The sequence below is a fragment of the Thunnus maccoyii genome, chromosome 18 (assembly GCF_910596095.1).
Source record: "Thunnus maccoyii chromosome 18, fThuMac1.1, whole genome shotgun sequence".
Taxonomy (NCBI): domain Eukaryota; kingdom Metazoa; phylum Chordata; class Actinopteri; order Scombriformes; family Scombridae; genus Thunnus; species Thunnus maccoyii.
The window spans coordinates 3,372,239-3,392,832 of NC_056550.1; the positions used below are offsets into that span (position 1 = coordinate 3,372,239).

The 20,594-nt window shown below is 39.9% G+C and overlaps 1 protein-coding gene and 3 non-coding genes across 5 annotated transcripts; all 4 read right to left on the reverse strand.

Annotated features, from left to right (window-relative positions):
* Positions 1–321: 321 nt before the first annotated feature.
* Positions 322–18,965, reverse strand: nfe2l1a (nuclear factor, erythroid 2-like 1a). 2 transcript variants are annotated; one of them, XM_042392038.1, is made up of 10 exons: positions 18,883–18,965; positions 17,069–17,120; positions 16,252–16,491; positions 15,984–16,148; positions 6,725–6,919; positions 4,455–4,523; positions 4,214–4,360; positions 3,888–4,059; positions 2,787–3,485; positions 322–2,635 (listed from the first exon to the last, which is right to left on the reverse strand). In XM_042392038.1, the coding sequence occupies exons 3-10, from the start codon at positions 16,489–16,491 to the stop codon at positions 1,626–1,628; spliced, it is 2,697 nt and encodes an 898-aa protein (XP_042247972.1). In that variant the 5' UTR covers positions 17,069–17,120; positions 18,883–18,965; the 3' UTR covers positions 322–1,625. The 2 variants fall into 2 exon arrangements, with proteins under 2 accessions (XP_042247972.1, XP_042247971.1); XM_042392037.1 differs by having other exon boundaries at positions 16,252–16,644.
* trnav-uac lies at positions 8,304–8,376 on the reverse strand. Its single transcript has one exon. It is a non-coding gene; the product is annotated as a tRNA-Val (tRNA).
* trnav-uac lies at positions 8,898–8,970 on the reverse strand. Its single transcript has one exon. It is a non-coding gene; the product is annotated as a tRNA-Val (tRNA).
* On the reverse strand, positions 9,573–9,645 carry trnav-uac. Its single transcript has one exon. It is a non-coding gene; the product is annotated as a tRNA-Val (tRNA).
* Positions 18,966–20,594: the final 1,629 nt, after the last annotated feature.

Consider the following 20,594-nt stretch of genomic DNA (forward strand, 5'->3'; position numbering starts at 1 on the left):
ACATTTGTAAGAATCCAGATTTACCTGTTTTAAAAGAACATGTCTTACTGTATAATTTTGTCCCATCAATCTTAAAACATTAAAAGCTTAACAACTTGACTTAGTTGTCTTATTTTTTGCCCATTTATTAAAGATCTGCTAATCAATTTAAGATTGACAGCAGGTTCCAATACTGTGTATTGAAATTTGGCTGACCTTTACCCTTTAGCTACATTTGGAACACACATTTCTAACATCTTTTTGATGTTTTAAATGGACAACATTTTCACAGCTTCACAGACACATAAAACTATTGAAAATTACACTTTTCAATAAAAAAAAATACATGCACCACTTATGGATAAAAAGAGCTATTCCACAATCAGTTTGTTGCAGTCTGCTCAGTGTTATTTAAACATCCATGAAGCCTTAAAAATCCCTAAGCAACAAGTTCCCTTTCCAGCAAATCAAGCATATTATATTATCTATTTGTTCTTATTTTATTCTTATCAACTTTTCCTTTAAAGAGACAAAAAGCTTAGCTTATATACTGTCCCTGACACCTTCTAAGTTGGTTTAGTGGTAGGAGGGGCACTCTGAAAAGAAGGGTCCATTTCCAGGACAACTGCCAGTCTACATACTTCATGTTATTCCAAGATGTCCAAGGAAGTGGCCAAGGTGGCAAATTTCCTCTCTTGCTATGATCTGAAAAGGTTCTGCTGGAGATGGTGCCTAATGTCTTGGAGTTTTGGTGAATAGCAATGTTCATTTTGGCAAGAGGGTGGCATGTGGTTACTGCACCAAATGGAAACTGAACATACCCAGGTGTGATCCCCATGAACTCAAGTCTTTATCCTGCTGAGGTGTCTTTGAGTGAGACACCCCACTCCTACCAGATGATCTCCAAACTGCCATTATCACAACTTCCCTTCCTGTGTACCAGCAACCATTCCTTGCTGGCTCAGAGTCATTGTAGTGTCTGTTTGGCTTAGCTAACAGCAAGGATCCAGCCTGCTGTCAGTTTGTTGCCCAGTCTCTGAGGTGGCTGATGTAAGAGAAAGCAGGTTTTTACATAGGCACTGAACTAGCATTTTAGACTGTGGTCCCACTTCATCTATCTGTTGTTTTAATTCCACTACGTACTAACAGTCTAGAATGACCTCTGAGATGTTTGGGCTTAACAAGTGTTGTATTCAAGTCCTTTTTCAGTGTAGAAAATGCTTACAATGAAGAATGGAGAGCACCACATCCCGGAGTTGAAGTTTTCTTATCTTCAACATGATAATCACATCCTCTTTCAAATAATTCCTCTTTCTTCTGTCCTGATTTCCTCTGTCCAGACATCCTTCCATCAATCCATTAATCTATCAATTCCTTAAATAGAAAAATCCCTGCCCACGAAATCTGTTTTGGAGTTTGAGGATTTTGTAGTTCTTTGGAGACTCTGCACCTGCCATTGACACCAGATGCACAATTTCTGTGTTCCGTCATTCACCACTGCATCACTATTTTCTGCTTTTTTTTTTGTGGTTTTGATCACACACCTGTGTTGGAATAACACTATCTGTTAAGGGATCTCTTTATCCTCCCTACGTTTCCAAATGTCTAAAACATTTTGTGAAAATATTCCTGGCATCTCCTCATCCTCACTTTTTCTTGCCCCTCTGTTTCTTGCTGCTTTTTTCACCTGTCAGTGGCAGCTCTGCCCCTTGTTGGCGAGGAGCCACCATGACACTACCATTTGGCCCAAAATGAAGCATGTGCTCTGCAGTGTCCAGTGGCCTCCCCTCCTCGTCCCTCAGCCTGGAAAAGACTTCCCTGTACAACATACTCAGTCTACGTTTCATTTCCTGCAGATTCCTCAGGGCCTCCTGTTTCTCTCGGAGCAGCCGTGAACGGTGGCGCCTCAAACCTGATACATCCTCCTCCAGTCCCAGAAGCATGCCCAGTTTCCTCTGCCTGCAGTTCTGAGCAGCTATCTTGTTCTTTCCGCGGCGTCGTATGTCCCTGACCAGGGTAAGCTGCTCCTCATTGAGCTGGTAATTGGCCAGTAGCTCATTGAACTCCTCCACTGGCAGATTAACAATCATCTCATTGGAGAAGGGAATCTTCAGGGCTTGTGCACGCCATTCATCCCGGCTCCACATTTTGCTCTCAGTGATGTGTCTGGAAGAGGAGCGGTGGTAAGGGTTGTTGTTATCATGTCGCAGGGAGGATTTGGTGTGTTTGGTGGTCATCTTGCCCAGGTGTACAGAGGAGGCAGACGACAAGGGCTGGTTGTAGGTGTGATCGTGGTCGATATGCTCCAGCCACGGAAAGGCATTGAACAGCTTGTGATCCCCATAGTTGGAAGGGAAGAGTTTGTTCATATCTTCAGAGTAGCCTCCCCCTACTGCCCCCATTTCCTCCTCTTCCTGCTCCTCCTGCTTTATTGTTACCTCCAATTCCATATCTGAACCAACTAACATGTCCTCAGCATCTTCGTCCTCGTCTTCAGAGAAGGGACTTCCCACAGCTGACACACAAGATGAAGAAGAGGTTGAGGAAGAGGAGGAGGAAGAGGAATACGAGGAGGCCTCAGAAGTGCATGGAGAAGCAGGGCTGTGGCTGAAGTCCAGAGAGAGACCAGAGTCTGAGTCTGCCTCATCCTCACCGTCTAGGAGAAGGGAACAAGGAAAGGTAATGGTAAGTTTTACTGATTTTAATAAGGACTTGAATTTAGCATTGGTGTGCTCTAATGAGGAAAGGTATATTCAGTATTTGCTTTTAGTAACTATAGAAATAAGTCTATTGCTCTTGTCAGTTACCTTGCTGATGTCTCCTTGGTTGACCCTGTGCTTCTGTCACCGCCATGCCAGAGTGGTTATCTTCTCTCTCTTCGTTGCTGGTGATTTTGTGGTTGAACTGGCTAGGTTCCTGATGGGTTATTTCACGATCAAGATAGCCCTCTTCTTCCAGCCTGGCCGCCATCTCAGGACTGAATCCCTCTTCCAGGGCCAGGTCCAACAATCTGATCTCGTCCAGGATGGCAGCATCCTCTAAGAGGTCACTAAGTGGGCTAGGGAGACCATCTTCATCCTCAACATCCTCCTCCTCGTCAACCAGAAAGATGCCAGAAGGAGATTTTGAAAGGTTTTGGGCCATATCTTTCTCCTCCAGAGATGGGGAAGAGCTGGAAGGTGTTAAGTCACTCGACTGAAAGTTAACATCAAAACTAGCAAGGTTTTCAGGGCAGGGAGCATACCGTGAACACAGGCTGCTTTCCATGTTATCCACAGGATCTTCTGTTAGCAGATTCATGTTGAAGGTACTCGAGTTCTTGTCTTCATTTAGTCCCATGGAGAAGTCTTCTGATGGATCCTCTGCAAACAGACGCATGTGGTCTGGAAGACTGTGCGTGGGATTTACATGGGAGTTTGTGTCTCTTGTGCTCAACGCTGAACTGTGGTCATCCAGCTCTGCACTGGGGGTGAGGGGAAGCAGGGCTGGCTCTACCTCTGAATGGCCTGGTGACCCCAACAAATAAAGAGAAAGAGCAGGTATTATGCGAAACGTCAAGAATTGTGGGATTTACCAAAGCTTTTGCTATGATAAGTCACGGACCCTTCCTATTCTTGACCTTGGAAACAGCCACTTGACAAAAATATTCTCAACACAAGGTCCTACTTAATTAATAAATTAACATGACCCTTATATGGAAATTTGGTAAGGTGATAACAACCTAACCATGTCCATAAGCAATTGCATTTGCTGAGGAAGCCCACAAGATGTGTTTAAAAGATTAGGAAACAACAGCTAAGTAGGACCTTGTGTTGAGAATTTTTTGTCAAGCGGCTGTTTCTAAGGTCAAGAATGAAACTGCTCTCCATGAATTCGTACACCAAATGTCAGTTTCTGAATTGAATTACCATGCTGCAGGGGAGCCACCATAAGAGGGACTTCCTGATCAGTCTCTGTTAAGCCGTTGTCATGGTTGTTAGAGTTTTGTTGCAGAGATTCAGGCCTAACACCGTTAAAGATCCTATATGGTCTTGAATCCAGGGCATGGTCAAATGATGTCATCATGTCAACATCTGTGTTCTAGAAAGGAAGGGTGCACAATTCATTTCAATCTATAGTATCTTAGCTTAGTCATTTCACATCAAGTAATTTTCTGATCCTGTTTCTAAACTCATTGACTCATCTAGTTCTGTTTTGCCAAATTTAATTGAATGTTGTTTCTTCTACAAATCACCTCAGGCTCCATGACAGCCAAAAGATCCAGCCAATGGAGCTGCAGGTCCAAGGAAGGGTTATCGGTTGGGATGATGGGGGACAACTGGGGCTCCCTGCCTGGGAGCTGATGCTCTAGGTCTCCCCTTCTACCACCAACATCACATAACTGAGGGACAAGAAAGCAGAGGAAGCGCTGATTACAGTGAAATACATTACAAATGACATTACAGTACTGATCAAGGTCATGGTGAGGGCAGTACCTGTTGTTCCTCTGAGAAGGGAAATGTTTCATCCAATAGCCTCAAACACTCCTGGAGGGAGAAAGAGGTCTGAAAACAGAAAGGGAGAAAGAGCAAGAATGACGAACAGGGGTTTATAGAGAAAAGAACTTTCACTTTACAGTTTTGATGCGCTGGCTGCCTTACCCAATGATATCCATGTGTTTTTAGATTTACCAATGTGTGATTTCCTACATTTCTTCAATAACCCCCAAGTGTGTTTTTTGTGCTGTATACTAGGTGTAAGTGATGAGAGCAATAATGATTGCTGATAAAATGACTTTTTCAGTTAAGAACAAGGTGTCACCATCTTAGTTTAGCATTTGCTAATTATCACGGAACGCAAAGTACAGCTGAGGCTGATGGGTTTTGCCAGTATTTGGTCATAAACCAATGTATTGGATAAATCAAAATGTTGGCCTGTTAATGGCGCTGACTTAAAGATCAGAGGGTCACCAAAGTTTTGGCTATTCACGAATGTCAAATTTCAGTGTGGCTAAAATGTTGTGGATTAAAAGAGGGGCTACTTGGCAACCTGGTCTATTTCTTGTCCCTGCTGGTGTAAAGGTTCAGTGATGATGGCTCTAGAGTCTTTACTATTTGATTTTAGCATCACAATCAGATTAAAACCAGTTGTGATTATTAGTGGTTGTCCAGGAGCCAGCACACTGACGGCACATCAGTCCTCTATGGAATGACCTTTTACCAAGAGACAGTCTGACCACATGTGGCACCATGAGAGTGACAACTTCTTAGAAAGCATACTTGGTTTTCATTTGTCAAAATTAACCTGTGCCTCTCTCTTCTTTCCCTCTCTCTCACATCTATGGAGTTTCTCCAGTTTCATTTTAAGAAATATCTGTCTAGTCTTTCCATCTTTACTGGATCCTGTTCACAAATTAGACACTTCTGACCTCTGACCTGTAGTGCTATGTGGGAAAGGTGGTAAGCAGGCTTCTCTTTAGATCTGCCCGAAAAACAAGGAGCCCACTATGACATACTCGACCCATATTTGATATTTTTAAATGCTACTATGACAAACGTCAGAGGGTGAACTTCAATAAGTATCCACACTTACAGTTTTATTTCATCTTTAATGTGTCACACACACATGCATTTAGCATACCCTTGAGTGTAACAGGTACCTTAGAGTGCAGCTGCTCAAGTGTGTAACTCATGATTTCTGCTGAGCTGGCAGCAGTCAAGCATTTAAAGATGAAGCGTCCAGCTCTGATTCCAAGCATGACAGATGCTCTGATCACCTTGCCTAACACTCACACAAGTTTACATACAGTATGTATGTTAGGCAGGTTCTACTGATACAGGATTTTTTAAGGCTGATGGGAACTTTGGACTATAGCTGCAGTCAGTCGCTATTTACTGCTGAATCAAAATATCTCAACTTTTTCAGACTGTCACTCTTTGCAGTAGGCTAATGGTCCCTCACAACCTAGCCTTAAACAAATTTGGATAAACGTAATCATTAGATAGCTTCATATGATAAACAGGTGGCATTTTTTGATTCTTGCTTTTGCACAATATTCTTGTCTACATCACTCAAGGCTTCAGTATGCTTAAAACAAAGTGCTTGTCAAATTGTCTAAAAGCATCTGATTCCCCCTTTCCAACGCTTAATTTGGTGGGGGTGGTGTCAACAATTTTTGTAACTTTCTGAAACAGACAATCACGTCCAACTTTATGTAGCTGTTGGCCAGATGTGCGGAAGTGTGAAAGCAGAGTTTTAAAGAATCTGTCTGAAATTGTGCATGTTATCACCATTTGAACAATGAATTGTGTTGAGACACACAAAAGACACAGAATTCTTGGAGAGACATTGGGGAAGTGGTGAGATGCAGAGGCTATGACAGCATGCCTTTAGATGTGTTAGGATGACACATTAAACAACCAAGTTCATTTTACAGGTGAATAACATGCAAAATTTGTGATATATTAATCATGCTTTCTGGGATTGACTTGTTTCACCAAACTACTACAAGGCTATAGCCCTGTGAGGCTCATCACAAATCATACCAAAGTTAACGGCATATCATCCAATAGTTTTATAATATTGTAATCCGGACCAACATCAACCTCCTTAGAGTCATGCGGCTTGTATGGCTCAAACTTCAAGTAATCAGTGTGTCTTCCAGTTTTTTCATTGTCTTCAGAAGCTAAAATTCATGAAATAGCCTTTTATAATAAATACATGCTAAAAAAATGTATTATTCTATCATATTCTTGCTATGTCTTACCTGGTCTACTTCATTTTGAGTCAGCTCTCTGTTGTTAGCATGTTGGTCAGAACCTTGTGGTCTTTCTCCGCCCTCTCCCCTCCAGTGACGTCTGTGCATCCTGGCCAGGTCTTCCTCCTCCTCTTCCTCCTCCTCCTCTTCCTCTTCTCTGTCATCCATAGCAGCAATGTGATGAAGTACATTATGTGTTCCTTCCTGGTTGCACAGACAATAATGAATAACTTAGTACAGCCTATACGCTGCAGGCTCTCAAACTGCCCAAACACTCAGACATTGGTTCAACATATCATGTTCAGTACTGGACAGTCTCTCTGGAAAGGCCATCCCATTGACTTAAAACACTGGTTCTAATGTGTTTTGAACCTAGGACCTTCTCAGTGTAAAGCAGAAGTGATAACCACTACACTATAGAACCTTGTGTTTGATTCTAATTTGTTTCATAAATTTAAAGCAATATCTTTTTTTGGCTTCTTTGTGGAAACAAACAAGATGCAAGATGTCTCCCCCTTTTTCCAGTCTTTATGCTAAGCTAAGCTAAACATAAGCATATTTCCCAAAAAGTTAAACTTTTTTTCTCAATAAATATGGTTCCAGTGAATAAGATCTGGATATCTACTTTTAAAATTGTGACAGTCAAGGCATCCTGTGGCCCACCATGCTTTGTTTAAACATCATACCTGGGATACGCCCTGCACCCATAATACATGAAGTCATAGTTCCACTGGGTTTCAAACGCAGGACCTTCTGCATATAAAGCAGACATGATTACCTCTACACTATGGAACCTCACAACAAAAACTCCAATGTGTTTGATGGTCACAATATTTTGTCATAAATATCAAGCTATAACATATGCTAAAGGATCAATTATTTTATTAGTATTCAACAACTACTGCTCCCAAGAGGCGTGCTGTGTTGGATTTGATTGAGACTTGATTGTACAACACGTTACACTTTAAGAAAGGAGAAAATGGGTTTTTCATATAAAAATATGTCAAATGCATCTTTTGGAAATATATGCTGATAGTAAGTACAATGATATGCCAAGAAACACAAGGTTACAACACAGCTAGTGAAGAGGTAATATATCACTAACTACTGGAGTAGTACAGTGTAGTACTTCCATATTACCAGGCTGTATGTACAGTATGTAAAGGCTCCTATTTTACCCAGAGACAGACAGCCAGACTCAGAATAGCTTTAACCTTCTCCTGACCTGGCTAGGGGCTTACAGACAAACCCAGAGACCCTCAGCAGCTGGCCAGCGAAGACATGTATGTGGCTTTGAACATACATGGGCCTAACGCGTACACATATCCCTGTCTTCACTATATGAGTGCAACTAAGAGCCCAATTTTTTTCTATCTGCAATAGTCTGTGAACACGACTAAGGCTGTAACCTCAGACTCAGGATAGATGATAGCTAATCAACCTCTCAGAGAGGAACTTACGTCTTGCTTTCCATGACAATTCTCTTTAATGGTTTTACATGGTATAGTGATATGGCTTAAGGCAAATGTGACCCAACAGACTTTAGTCTAATTTGAGATAGGCTATGGACCCTGAGGACTTAAAGGATTGGTTCCACTGGGTTTTGAACCCAGGACCTTCTGCGTGTAAAGCAGACGTGATAACCTCTACACTATGGAACCTTGTATGCAGCCAGTAATGATGGTGTTTTCCAAAATGCAAAGCAAAATTTTCAGCAAGCAAAATCATATTAAATAGATTAATATGATATGATTGATATGTATGCATGTATAATATGTACAACCTTAATATTTGGCTCCGACTCCAATACTCCCCATAAAGAAACACCAAACTCAGCAGGGTGTGGGGAGTGACAATAATAACTTTCCTCCTAGGCAAAGAGCCTATAGGTTGATGCTGGAGTAGGGCAGGAGCTTTTGAAATACTATGAGGATTTATGTTGCAGTGAGAGGAGTATGCCATAGCGGTAGACTCTAGTTGGCTGTCTGAATTACCACGCAGGCTTTGCTTCATTAAACCCTATTCTTGGGGCATTCTATGAAATACCTTTACAATTATAGTTTTCTTGAATGGTTTTACATGGTAAAATGGTATGGCTTAAGGCAAATGTGACCCAGCAGACTTCCTCAAAGGATTAAACTTAAGATAAGCTCTACACCTTGAAGACGTAAAGTAAAAGTTGTGGTTCCACTGGGTTTTGAACCCAGGACCTTCTGCGTGTAAAGCAGATGTGATAACCTCTACACTATGGAACCTTATATTTAGCTATTAATGATGCTGTACAAAAATGCAGAAAAAAGTTCAGTCAGCCAAATGACATGGAATAGATTATATGTGAGTGTAGAATATGTAAATCATTGATATTTGGCATCAGTGCGTCTAAGATCTGACCCCATCACTCCGCACAAGGAAACACCAAGCTCTGCACAGCAGAGAGTGGGGAGTGATGGTAATAACTTTTCCCGTAGTGGTACATAGGCTGCAGCATAGCCACAAGCCACAGCATAGCCTTCAGGTGAGTGGGGTGGCAGCAGGCATGCAGCAAGATAGTGAGTGAACCACTGACTGTTTAAGTACACCGCCATGATTAAAAGTGCGCTTTGGATTTATGTTTCAGTGAGAGGAGTATGCCATGTGAGTGTAGCAGTAGACTCAAGTTGGCTGTCTGAACTAGCTTGCTGGCTTCGCTTCATTTAACCCTTATCTTGGAACATGATATTAAACATCCTTTCCAATGACAATTTTCTTCAGTGGGTGTACATGGTATAAAGATATGGCCTAAGGCAAATGTGACTGAACACATTTCCTCAAAGGATCAAACTTGATACAGGTTCTGCACCCCGTAGACATAAAGTGCTGGTTCCACTGGGTTTTGAACCCAGGACCTTCTGCGTGTAAAGCAGACGTGATAACCTCTACACTATGGAACCTTATATGCAACTGCTAATATCACTTTTCAAAAATTCAAAGAAAAAAGCTGAGTCTGCCAAATCACATGGAATAGATTATATGTGAATGTAGAATATGTAAAGCTTTGATATTTGGTGTCTAGGCTCTGACGCCATCACTCCCCACAAGAAAACACCCAGCTCAGCACAGCAGGGTGTGGGGAGTTATGATAACTTTCCTCCCAGCGGAACTTTGGGTCCGTCCCAATACATACACCTGCGGTATTTGCAAGTAGTCAAGTTAGATACTTGTGTGACGTACTTCCGGTAACTGCCACAGTGCCCAAGGGCCCATTAATACTGCAAGAGTTTGGAGGTTTATGGGAACTCATTGGGACACGCTTGTAAAAAGGACATCCCATCACTCACACAAATACAAAATACTGTATATGGCACAATCAAGCTCAGATGATTTGTTGAAGTAGGGGTAGGATCAACCATATTACACAGTCAGATGACAGTAAAAAAATCACATTCAAGAGCTGAGAGGGGAAATACAAAGCAGTTAAAGAGTTAGGCTATACTGAAGCATGAAGGTTTACTGTACATAAAAGAGACATAACACAATATTATTTTGAATGGTTTCTGTCTGATAACATTTTTTTAAGGATGGACCTTCTACGTGTAAAGCAGACATGAAAATCCTCTACACTATGGAACCACTTGGTACTCTATGAGAACACAGCTTTATAAATATCAACAAAAATAAAAATTACTTGTGAAACTAAGAAAATGCCATTAAGGAAAAAAATATACTCAAAGGCAGCTAATCAACTGTCACTCACGGTATAAAAATGGACTGCATCATTTAGTACAAATTCCCTTAAGCACTTTGTTACAGAAAGGACAATCCACACCAAGGTGGCTTTTGAAATCTGACAAAATTCTGAGATACAATCCTACTACTACATGGCCAGCATATGAGCCAAGCTATGGGTGCATTCAATGGTTTTAACGCACATCCTCTGACCTATCAGGTAACAGTCAACAAGCTCATGGAATGATAATTCTAAATACAGATGGGTTTTTTGTATGGTTGCAAGCTAGAGTACATCATTTTCTACAGTTCAACCTCTACCAATTTATTTTTGACGGAACCCTGTGAAATGACCTCTGCTTGTAACAAAATGTTTTGCAATGATAAATGTCCAATGTGTTATGCAGCTGATGGTGAGGAATCAGTCTACCTAGGATTACTTACCAAAAATATAACTTTTACATAATAATGTTATTATGCTTTGGTTGATTATTACACTCTGTACATTCTCACTTTCTTGTTACGTCATTTAATCTACCATTTGACACAAGCAAGTTTTGTTGCTTTCTTCCTGCAACACTGCTGAATAAGGAAGCATAAGTTAGCGCCTCATGCATTTATGTAAGTTTGTTTACATGCATGCCTCTGCCTCTTTGCATTTGAGTGTGTGTGTGCGTGTGTGTGTGTGTGTGTGTGTGTGTGTGTTGATGCAGTAAACAAGAGGGATTGCAAAACTGAAAGATGTAAATGTGTGTCAGGACGCAATGGACCAGTGATCAGGTTTCAAAACAAGCCAGTCAGTCACAAGGCCAGGAGGAAGCTAATAAAGTGTTTTGTGTGTATGTGACTATATGTGTGTGTGTGTGTGTGTGTGTGTAAGCGTGCCATTTGATACACAAGGGGAATTCAAAAACACAGTTATATTCACTTTCAGTTTGAAGAAGAGAAGGTAGCAGATGGCATGTACTTAGGTCAAGTTTGTAGTGTGTGTGTGTGTGTGTGTGTGTGTGTGTGTGTGTGTGTGTGTGTGTGTGTGTGTGTGTGGCTGGCATGCAGACAGATATATAGACCTGCTGTAAAATGACACTGAGCTTCAGCTGTAGCTCCTGATAACACACTGAAATACCTCAATCCCAGCATGATCATTTCATGTTCTCATTTCCTGTACTCACTCTTTCCTTTCCACTTTCCACTGTAGTGTATTTGAGTATATTGAATCGAGTACTTGTACTGTCTATAAGATGTCACAAAATAGTGGAAAATGCCAATTACAATTACAAAGCTGCATAATTTTCAATGAATTAACTAATTGTTTAGCTTCCTATTCAAAGTGGCAAATTGGAGGTGAATGGGAGTGAAGGAGAGTGTGACAACTAGCCAATATGAATACACATTTGAAAATTTGTTAAATCAGAGTGTGTCTATGTATTGTTAGAATCACATTAAAAGGGATACCAAAAGTAAAAAAAAAAAAAAACTTTTAAAAACATGGTGACAGAAGACAGCTTTTTTGAAAAAAAACTGAAATGATGATTTTGTAACAAAAAAGTCCACATATGTATCCAAAATATCCACATATTTGTGTTCAGGAAGAAAATAAACACACATATAGGATTATAAACTTGGCATGAAGCTCATCTTTAGTATATTCATTGTCAGAATAACCAATAAACTTCCAGCTATGATAAGGTGACTGCACATGACACGCCTCCCACCAATCTGACTTAGTTATAACATCTGAACACCACCTCTGAGTAATAAAAATATGTATTGACCCACATGTACATGTCACTACCTGCTTTACTGACATGTATGATATTGTTGACATATACAAAAAACTTCCAACAACCCTGATTGTGATTTTCTGTTGTGATTCAATGCCCGTGCTCATTTAAATCTTATTAGTAATTTTAGTATTTTTAAGCATCCACCTCTCATATAGACACACACACACACATACAGAGTTGTTCTCTTCTGCTTCTTCTGTTGCTCTGCTTGACACTAGAACCCTAATAAACTGCCACACATGACTCTGTCAGACACACACACACACACAGTGTGTGCATATCCTGACTGGACGTGTAGGCCAGTGTGAGGGCTATTTATACATTGTACAGTTTGTTTGTTAGCACCGGCTGCTGTGTTGTGTCTGAGTGTGTGTTGTGGAGTCTTTGGGCGTTTTATTTTAGGACACAATTCAGTTTGTGTGACCCTACATTTAAACGATTGAATTTGTTTTATTGGTTGCTGGTAAACGTGAAACTGTAATGGAATATTTTTTCAGCTCTGCCATCTTCTTTGCATAGACCGGCAGAGAGGTTTACATGTACATAGTTCCAGTGTAACACCTTAACGCTGCTGTATAAATCCTGCCTCAGTCTGTAGAAATGATTTCTGCTCCAGTTTGAACTGTGCCTCAGGGTCAGGAGTGGCCTCTTCTATAGCTATTTTAGACATGCCTTCATGCTTGATGAGCTCTACAGATTACAGTATTTTTAGTTTTAACATGTCTGTATCTGAAGTGAAAGATCTGTCAGTCTTCCATAATTAGGACAGCAGTCAGCCAGTCAGTCAGGTAATGTATGTGCTTCAATCTGTCTTATAGGCCAGAGCTTGACCAGACATGTCTGAGGTGTTGACATTGTTAAATGGAGCTCACAGCATACATGTAGGTTCAGGCAGGAACATGCAGTCAGTGGTGCCACCCAGATCAGCTGATCATCAGCTAATATCCCTTCCATATGTTATTTTACTTACACTAATTCATGCACTGTTGGTTGAACTTATCCGCATTTGTACCAGTCATACTAGTTTTTGCCCTGCTCACTATGCTTTCTGACTCAGAAGCAAATCTGTTGGACCAAAATGCCAAAGTCACTTAGCTTAGTCTCACATTGCCAGACCTGTCTCTACCTTACCCACTGTTCTAACACACCTTTACAAAAACAGGGCTGTACTGCGGTGAGAGAGCACAGTTTTTTCTTAACTCAAGCATCTGCAAAGGTCTGCGTGATGTAAATTTGGTCATCTGCCTATGTTCGCTAGGGAGGTTTGCACCGTACATACAGAATGTACATACCAACAAACGTGTGTGAACATTCCATGTACACAGACATCCTAGTATTAAGAGAACTGTGTATATTGCCTATAAGTGTGCAGATGTGCCTAAATTTAAAAGGCCAGCCATGGAAACAGACTTAAAGCTGCACTAATCAATATTTCAATATTAACAATGTATTAATTGACTACCTGTAATGTGAAACTGGTCACTCATAGAGATGAACCAATACAGAATTATCACCAAACTCTGCAGTTCCCCTAGGCTCTATGGACTGTTTTAGTATCTTTCAGCTCATTGTTTTGGTTTTACTGCCCATAACTTACATTTCCAGCAGCAGCTGGCAGTCAGCTGCTTTCAGCAAAAAAGCTTTGATTAACCCACTATCTGCAGTAGCTGCCTGATGAAAGTTAGTGACTAGCTGGTGAACAGAGTGGAGGATTTAGCACTAAAGTGACAGATATTTTTCTCAGGTGTGGCGACCAAAACAGAGCTAAAAGGAGAGGAAATATTGGACTTTGATTCGTCAGGTGGATAGAAACGTGACTCTAAATGAATGATAATGTTGCTGTGCATCTGCTGAATGTGTAAAAAGGCAAATGACTGCTAAGAAGTTCACCATAAGAATTTTATAAGGTGATATGTGTTAGTGTTTTTAGCTTTTTCTGATGTCCCCAAGTGACCAGAAAAAAAGATTAATGCTGCTTTCAGGATATTCTCACAGTTTTTCAAGTCTGTCTTAAAGCAATACTCACATGTCCATATGCATATAAACAATTATTGGTCGCTGAATGGTTTCTCTTGTCAATGCTGGCTGTGATGAAATCCCCTCCTAAGGGGATTCCAATGTAAGAAGCTACTATGAGGCTTCAGCAGACTGAGTTAGACAAATCAAGAGGGTATCTTGCAAAGTCACACTCTTTTTAGTTCAAAATTCCCTCTTTGTGTTACTATCCCTCAGCAAGAAAAAACTGTGGAAATGCAAAGAGGTAATTTTGCACTAACAAGAAACTCCAGACAGACTTAACACTAAATCTATCCTGTAAGTATATGAAATCAACCTGCAATAACCAGGATACTGAAGGTTGTTTATTTAAAAGGTGTATTCTCTTCCGCAGGGTGTTTCTACCATTTCAACTGTACCGACTGTATTCCCTAATTTTCCTTGTGAAGTCATCTAGTTTCAGTGGTGACTCATGTAACTATGACTCATATCTCACATGGCATTACACTCAGTTTAGTGGTAAGTCAAAAACAAAAACACCACTGATGACTATAATTAACATTAAGAAATAACTTATGTGTCTGTTCATTCCTGCATCTACTGCTACTTTGGTGGTATTTTGGGTGGGTCAATAGTCTACAAACAAACTTTGTTAACAAGTTTCCGGTTTTGGACTGTACATGAGCTCTTGTAAAAATAAATAAAATAAAATAAAAAACACACACATTGAAATCGGGTTTCTGCAACAGTAATCTTGTTGGGTTTTTTGTTTTTTGTGACATTCAGAAATGAAGTTACTGTAACTTAAACCTGCAATAACTGATTTTTTTGCCACTTGGAGTCAGCAGAAACAAGACAACATCTGACATATCACCTTTTTCACATATGACAAAATTGATGGCAAACATTTTTTCCACATCCAGTTAACAGAGTCTACAGAGGGTTTATCAGAGCTTTTTTGCTTAAAACATCTCCCTGCTGCTGCTGGAAACAAGGTTGATGGGATGGTTTCACAGTGTAGTGGTTATTGGCTTAACACACAGAAGGTCCTGGATTTGAGACCCAGGGAGCCACAACTAAAAGGTGTCAGTATACTTGAAATGAAGTGATTGTCAAAGAGAGTGTGAGGGAAAGTTTGACTCTGCAGCAGTAGTAAAACCCTTTACATGAACAAGGGCTTTTGCTCTAGATCCGACAGGGCTATGGCATGGACAAAGGTCAACAGAGACTGCTGATCTGACCTAACATAACCATGTCATCTCTGACCTAAAAACATAAGCTAACCACTTCTGCATAAACATACATATTTTTTAAGTGAAAACCAAAACTATATTGTAATTTTAACATACAGTATAACCCATAGCAGTTTGCTTGGTATGTTGCAATCCTTTTACAATAGTACTCAACCAAGCTAAGACGTGTAGGTTTTGACATTCAGACTTCAGCTTTGTTTCCTAAAAAATATTATACATTCTGAACATTTCACAAGGTTTCTATATTATCAATATGGCAGAGCTTTTTGTCCTGTTAGTGTATGAAGGCTTTCTTTGGGTCGTAGAATCTACAAGTCCAAGAAATTAGAATAGTTAAACTAAGAAGAATAGTTTGATGTTTTGGGAAATACACTTATTCGCTTTCTTGCCAAGAGTTGCATGAGAAGATTGTTACCACTCACATATCTGTAAGCTAAATAAGAAGCTAGGGTCTCAGGTAGACAAGAACATGCTAAAACAAAAACTCTAAATGTTCTAAAACACTCTGTGTGAATGAAACAGCTGTACCTCTTTATTATCATCATCCTCTTCTTCTTCAAGCATACCAAGTCCAGCTCTGGTCTCTGCAGGCGGGGCAGTTTGGTTTCTCTCTACCACAGCAGGAGCTCTCTCCACTGGCAGAGGATCTGGCTCCCGCTGGACCAGCCACGTCTCCAGCTCTGCATGAGGAACCTGAGAGAAGGGTATTAAACAGTTCAAAATTCAACATGTTTCTCTTACAAACTACAGGTCTTTTAGCCATGCTCTTCAGCTGGAGATAGACATGTTTCCATACCTGTAGTCTGTCCAGAGAGTGGACCCAGCCCAGCAGCCTTCGTGTCGTGAAGAACCCATCCAGATCCACACTCTTTGGGTGCAGGTCATGGCCGTCCTCCAGGCGATTACGGAGGTTGTGGAACTGCGTTTGGGTGAGTGCCCAGGTCGGACCCAGGATCATCTCGTGCAAGGATGGAGGCAGGTAGGGCTCCAGTCCCACATCAACCCTCACTCCACACAGGCTGAGAAGGATGGCCATCTGGATAAGACCCTCAGTGAAGTATTTCTTTAGGTACAGCATGTTCGGACAGCATACAAAGAAGTCAGCAGTGTTCAGGTTTCAGCTTGGTCACCACCACAGTCTCTTTTGCTGAAGTGTCCTTGGTCACTAGAAAGTCTGTCGGGCACTAACCTGTATAATGAAGGAGAGGGGCAACAAAAAAAAAAGCAAAAATTCCCCCTCCCTTCAGGTCCAATGCAAAAATTCTCAAAAATGTCCTTGGTATTATGAAAATAACTCAGTTTGGAAATTACTTAGTTTTAAATACTATACTTTAAATTCTTTTTCTTTTTATATTAAATTATAATGCACAATTGCACTAGTAGAGAGTTGGGACTTTTTATCTTAATTATAAAAATGTTTTTGTAGAATAACCTCACTCCTCTCAGCAGATAATGTGCCCCTAAATAAGTCACCATACAGTTCTACCCAACTGCTCTAATGAGCTACTCAGTGTCCAAGAGTAGAAGATGCTGGTTTTTAAAAGGAATTATTATCAGGGTTGATTCTGATAAAAAAAATATTGAAACAAAGAGAAGAGTGTGACTGTTCTTACAGTCTCGTCTACAACATGTTGATCCTCACAGAGACTCCACAAATCCTTCCTCCTGTGAATAAAGAGATCAGCTTACTTCAGAGCAGAGGACTAAAGGTGCACGAAAACAACGCAAATTAGTGCAAGCAATTCATGATGTTAATGTTCTTTAATGTTTTGCACTAATTATACCTTTGCTTAAGGCTGCAATTAACAATTATGTTCATTATCAATTAATCTGACTAGTCTTCTCAATTAATTGATTAATTTTTTGGTTCATAAAATATAAAAAGAATACTGAAAATGTGCCTCACAATTTTCCATAGTGCAAGATGACACATTCAAATGTCTTGTTTTGAACAACCAACAGTCCAGTCCACAACCAGTCCAGTATTTATTGCTAATATCACTACTTTTACTACAGCCTGATAACACTGCCACAGCTGTACTAAAGATAATAACGACATTTCAGTTATCAACAATAATCTTCCATTGTCACTGCAGCCTGACCTACAGAGAGGTAGAGGTTGGGAGGTTTGTGTCAGGAGATAAGGCAGACAGGAGAGATAGAGTCAGCCTGTATCTACACTCTAAGAAACTTCGACCTACTTCTAGAAAGGGCTTGGTAACCACCTGCCCATCCCTCAGTGCCTGGGTTACTCACTGCAGCCACATGATGTAATTGCCACTGTTTGCCTGGAAAAACCCTCTCCCTGTCTCCTCCCTCCCACTAGTCACTGGATATACTTTTCTTTTTTTGCTATTGTTTACAGAAGCTGCAGTGGAACAGCTGACTGTTACAGGAGCTTGAGGACCACAAACTTCTCAGCAAAAAATACACAGAATATTTTCTTTTAATATAGTTCAGTGTAGTGTATTCTATCATCTTGCCTAACACATGGTCTTGTGATATTATCCTGTACTGTGCCAATGGGTCTTAATATTGCTGCATGGTAACACAGTCTGATGTAACATTAGGGTAGGAAAGTGACACAGGATGCATCTGTCAACAAAGAACATATGAGATATAAGAAATAATTTATCCCAAAGGCAATTGGCTTGCTCAATTCATAAAGACTTAATTCTAACTCCTGTTGGTGTTGTTATGTGATGAATGTATGTTTTAACAAACATTAAGATGGGCAAAAACTATTTCCAGTATGGTGGACAATAAAGTTGTAGCCTATTCTATTTGTGTAAAACATTACGCCATATACACTAGTAGGATGCTGTTTTACATTATAATAAACTTGTCGAACCGCCTATTGTATTGTTTAGTAGTCTGTTATAGCATCTGGTCGAGTGTTACTACACTAAAATGCAATACCATGCTTTGCACTAACGTTAGGCTATTTTAATCCAATTGTCCAGCTGAATTTTCCATGTCATTGTCATTCTGCGGTGATTGTCATGTTTCCTGTTGTTTTTAAATCCTCGGGTTGCGTGTTAAAATGAAGGAAATCTAGTTATAGTCAGCGCAACAGGTTGAACAATGTTTGATCACTCGCTGATGCTGAACTGATAACACTACATTTATGACAGGGAGACTATTGGAGATATCACGCAACTGCTGTAACGTTTTGACCAAACAGTTTTATAACACGCACAGAAAACACAGCTGCTCACTACTGAAAGCGCAAACTCACTGGAAAACACAGAAACATTAGCCTACAGGGAAATCAGAGGAATAATAGGCTGTACTGATTCCACTGGCTATTACAAATCGATGGTATCTTAATCTAACAAATCACTATTAAGAGTTAAGTTTAAGTCACTTCTGAGCTTATGGGAGTTTTAAAGCATATTATAAGGATATAGGATCATATGTGTCTTACCAGAAGTGGTTGTTGAGTGTTCACAGCGCAGTGTGTCAGTATGTTTCAGTCGCTGTTTGACAGTCAGACTGCCCCAACTTCAGTTTCTGTTCTTGGCTGATCTGGAGGGTGGGGCTTTTTAAAAGCTGAATCCCTGATGACGTATGACCAACTCCTCCCTGGAAAAAAATACACCAGCTGTGTATGTGTGTTTGTGTGTTAGGGGGGCACTGTGTAAGTGTGTTTGGAGATGGTAATCTGTGTGAGGCTATATTTATTGATGTGTGTGCTGAGATGTACTTTATTGAACTACTGAGAGTGAAATACCAAACCAGCATTATTTTTTCATGATGTTTATGAATGATCCCCACATCTTTTCAAAGTCCTTGGATTTTTTTCCATAGAGAGCAAACTTGAAAGACGTTTTAACCATTGGCTAAGAGATGGTTACAAAATGTTTGACATACAGAAAAAAACAAACAAACCAAAAAAAAAAAAAAAAAACATAGGCTACCATTTTTTGCTTCTCACTTCCTAAGTTACAGTAGGAAATATATCAAGTAAACAAAACTTGGGGCACAACAGAAAACACAAAATGCAACTTTATTCTAAAAATCTTTAAAATAACAGGACATTTCAATAAAATATTGTATCACTCTATCCCTCTGACGAACTTATATAGGTCTAACATACATGGAGTAATAAAGTTCTCATTAACCACTTACGCTGTAAAGCAAAATGAACCTGGTAGTATTTGTTAAAACTAACAGACTGTAAACAAATGTTTCCACTCTGCCTTCAGTATTTTTTCTCCAGTATCATTACTCTAAGCTAGTCTTCTATTTTCTGATGTATGGGGGAGTGAGAAAGTAATCATGAATTATGGATAGATATTTGCTGATTACCATAAAAGTGGCTTTGTTGTTATTGTAAATAAATAAATATGTCAGAAAAGTAGGTATGAAAGAAAAAAAAAGTTGACTTTCAATCACCAGAATCAGATGTCCATCATCTTGCAGTGTACAAATAGCTTCTCACATAGAAGGCTGAAGTCCTTCAGTGCTTGATGGTAAACATTCTACACACTGAGGGGAGCTGCAACTACACCTTCAGTCACTGTTCAGGGTCCCCACAACCCACATTGTTTTTCCTGTGTATCCCTGCAGCCAGCTAAGTCACTCTCGATACATGTACAGAAGTATGAACATTATTCTTCCAACAACATCAGAGTACTTGACTCAACTGAAAAATGGAAGCAAAAATATGGAAACCAGGAAAAGTGCAGACATAGACTAAATGCTGGGAAAGGGATTTTTTTTAAATAGTGTATTTAATAATAAGTCAGAATTATAAGTTATCCAGTCAGAATTGTTACTGTTAAAGTACAACTATTAAAAAAGTGTTACCTTATAGTTACATGACTGCGATGTTGTTCTCTTCTGTGCAGAATGATGTATGTGGAGAGTTTGTTTTCATAATCATCTGCTGAAGATATTTATAACATATTGTTGAGTGGTGGGGTGGGGGGGGGTAAAAAATTTTGAAACTAAAATCACTTGCATGTTCATAGATTCCGGATTTTTCAACGAGGAAAATAAGTTGATGTCATGTTAAGGATTTTTAACTGAACTTTTTTGTGGGATACCGCACCAGACACAAATTATCATACCAAGCAGAGTACTTTAAATGGCTTAAAACATGTCTGGGGGGATTTTAAGTTAAAATAATATTTA

Excerpts from the sequence above, each read along its gene's own strand:
- nfe2l1a (XM_042392037.1), bottom strand. The coding sequence starts at position 16,533 with ATGCTGTACCTAAAGAAATACTTCACTGAGGGTCTTATCCAGATGGCC. Across the intron at positions 16,149-16,251 it reads ACTCTCTGGACAGACTACAG|GTTCCTCATGCAGAGCTGGA; the intron begins GTATGGAAACAT and ends CCCTTCTCTCAG. Across the intron at positions 3,486-3,887 it reads GGTGGCTCCCCTGCAGCATG|GCCATTCAGAGGTAGAGCCA; the intron begins GTAATTCAATTC and ends TGGGGTCACCAG.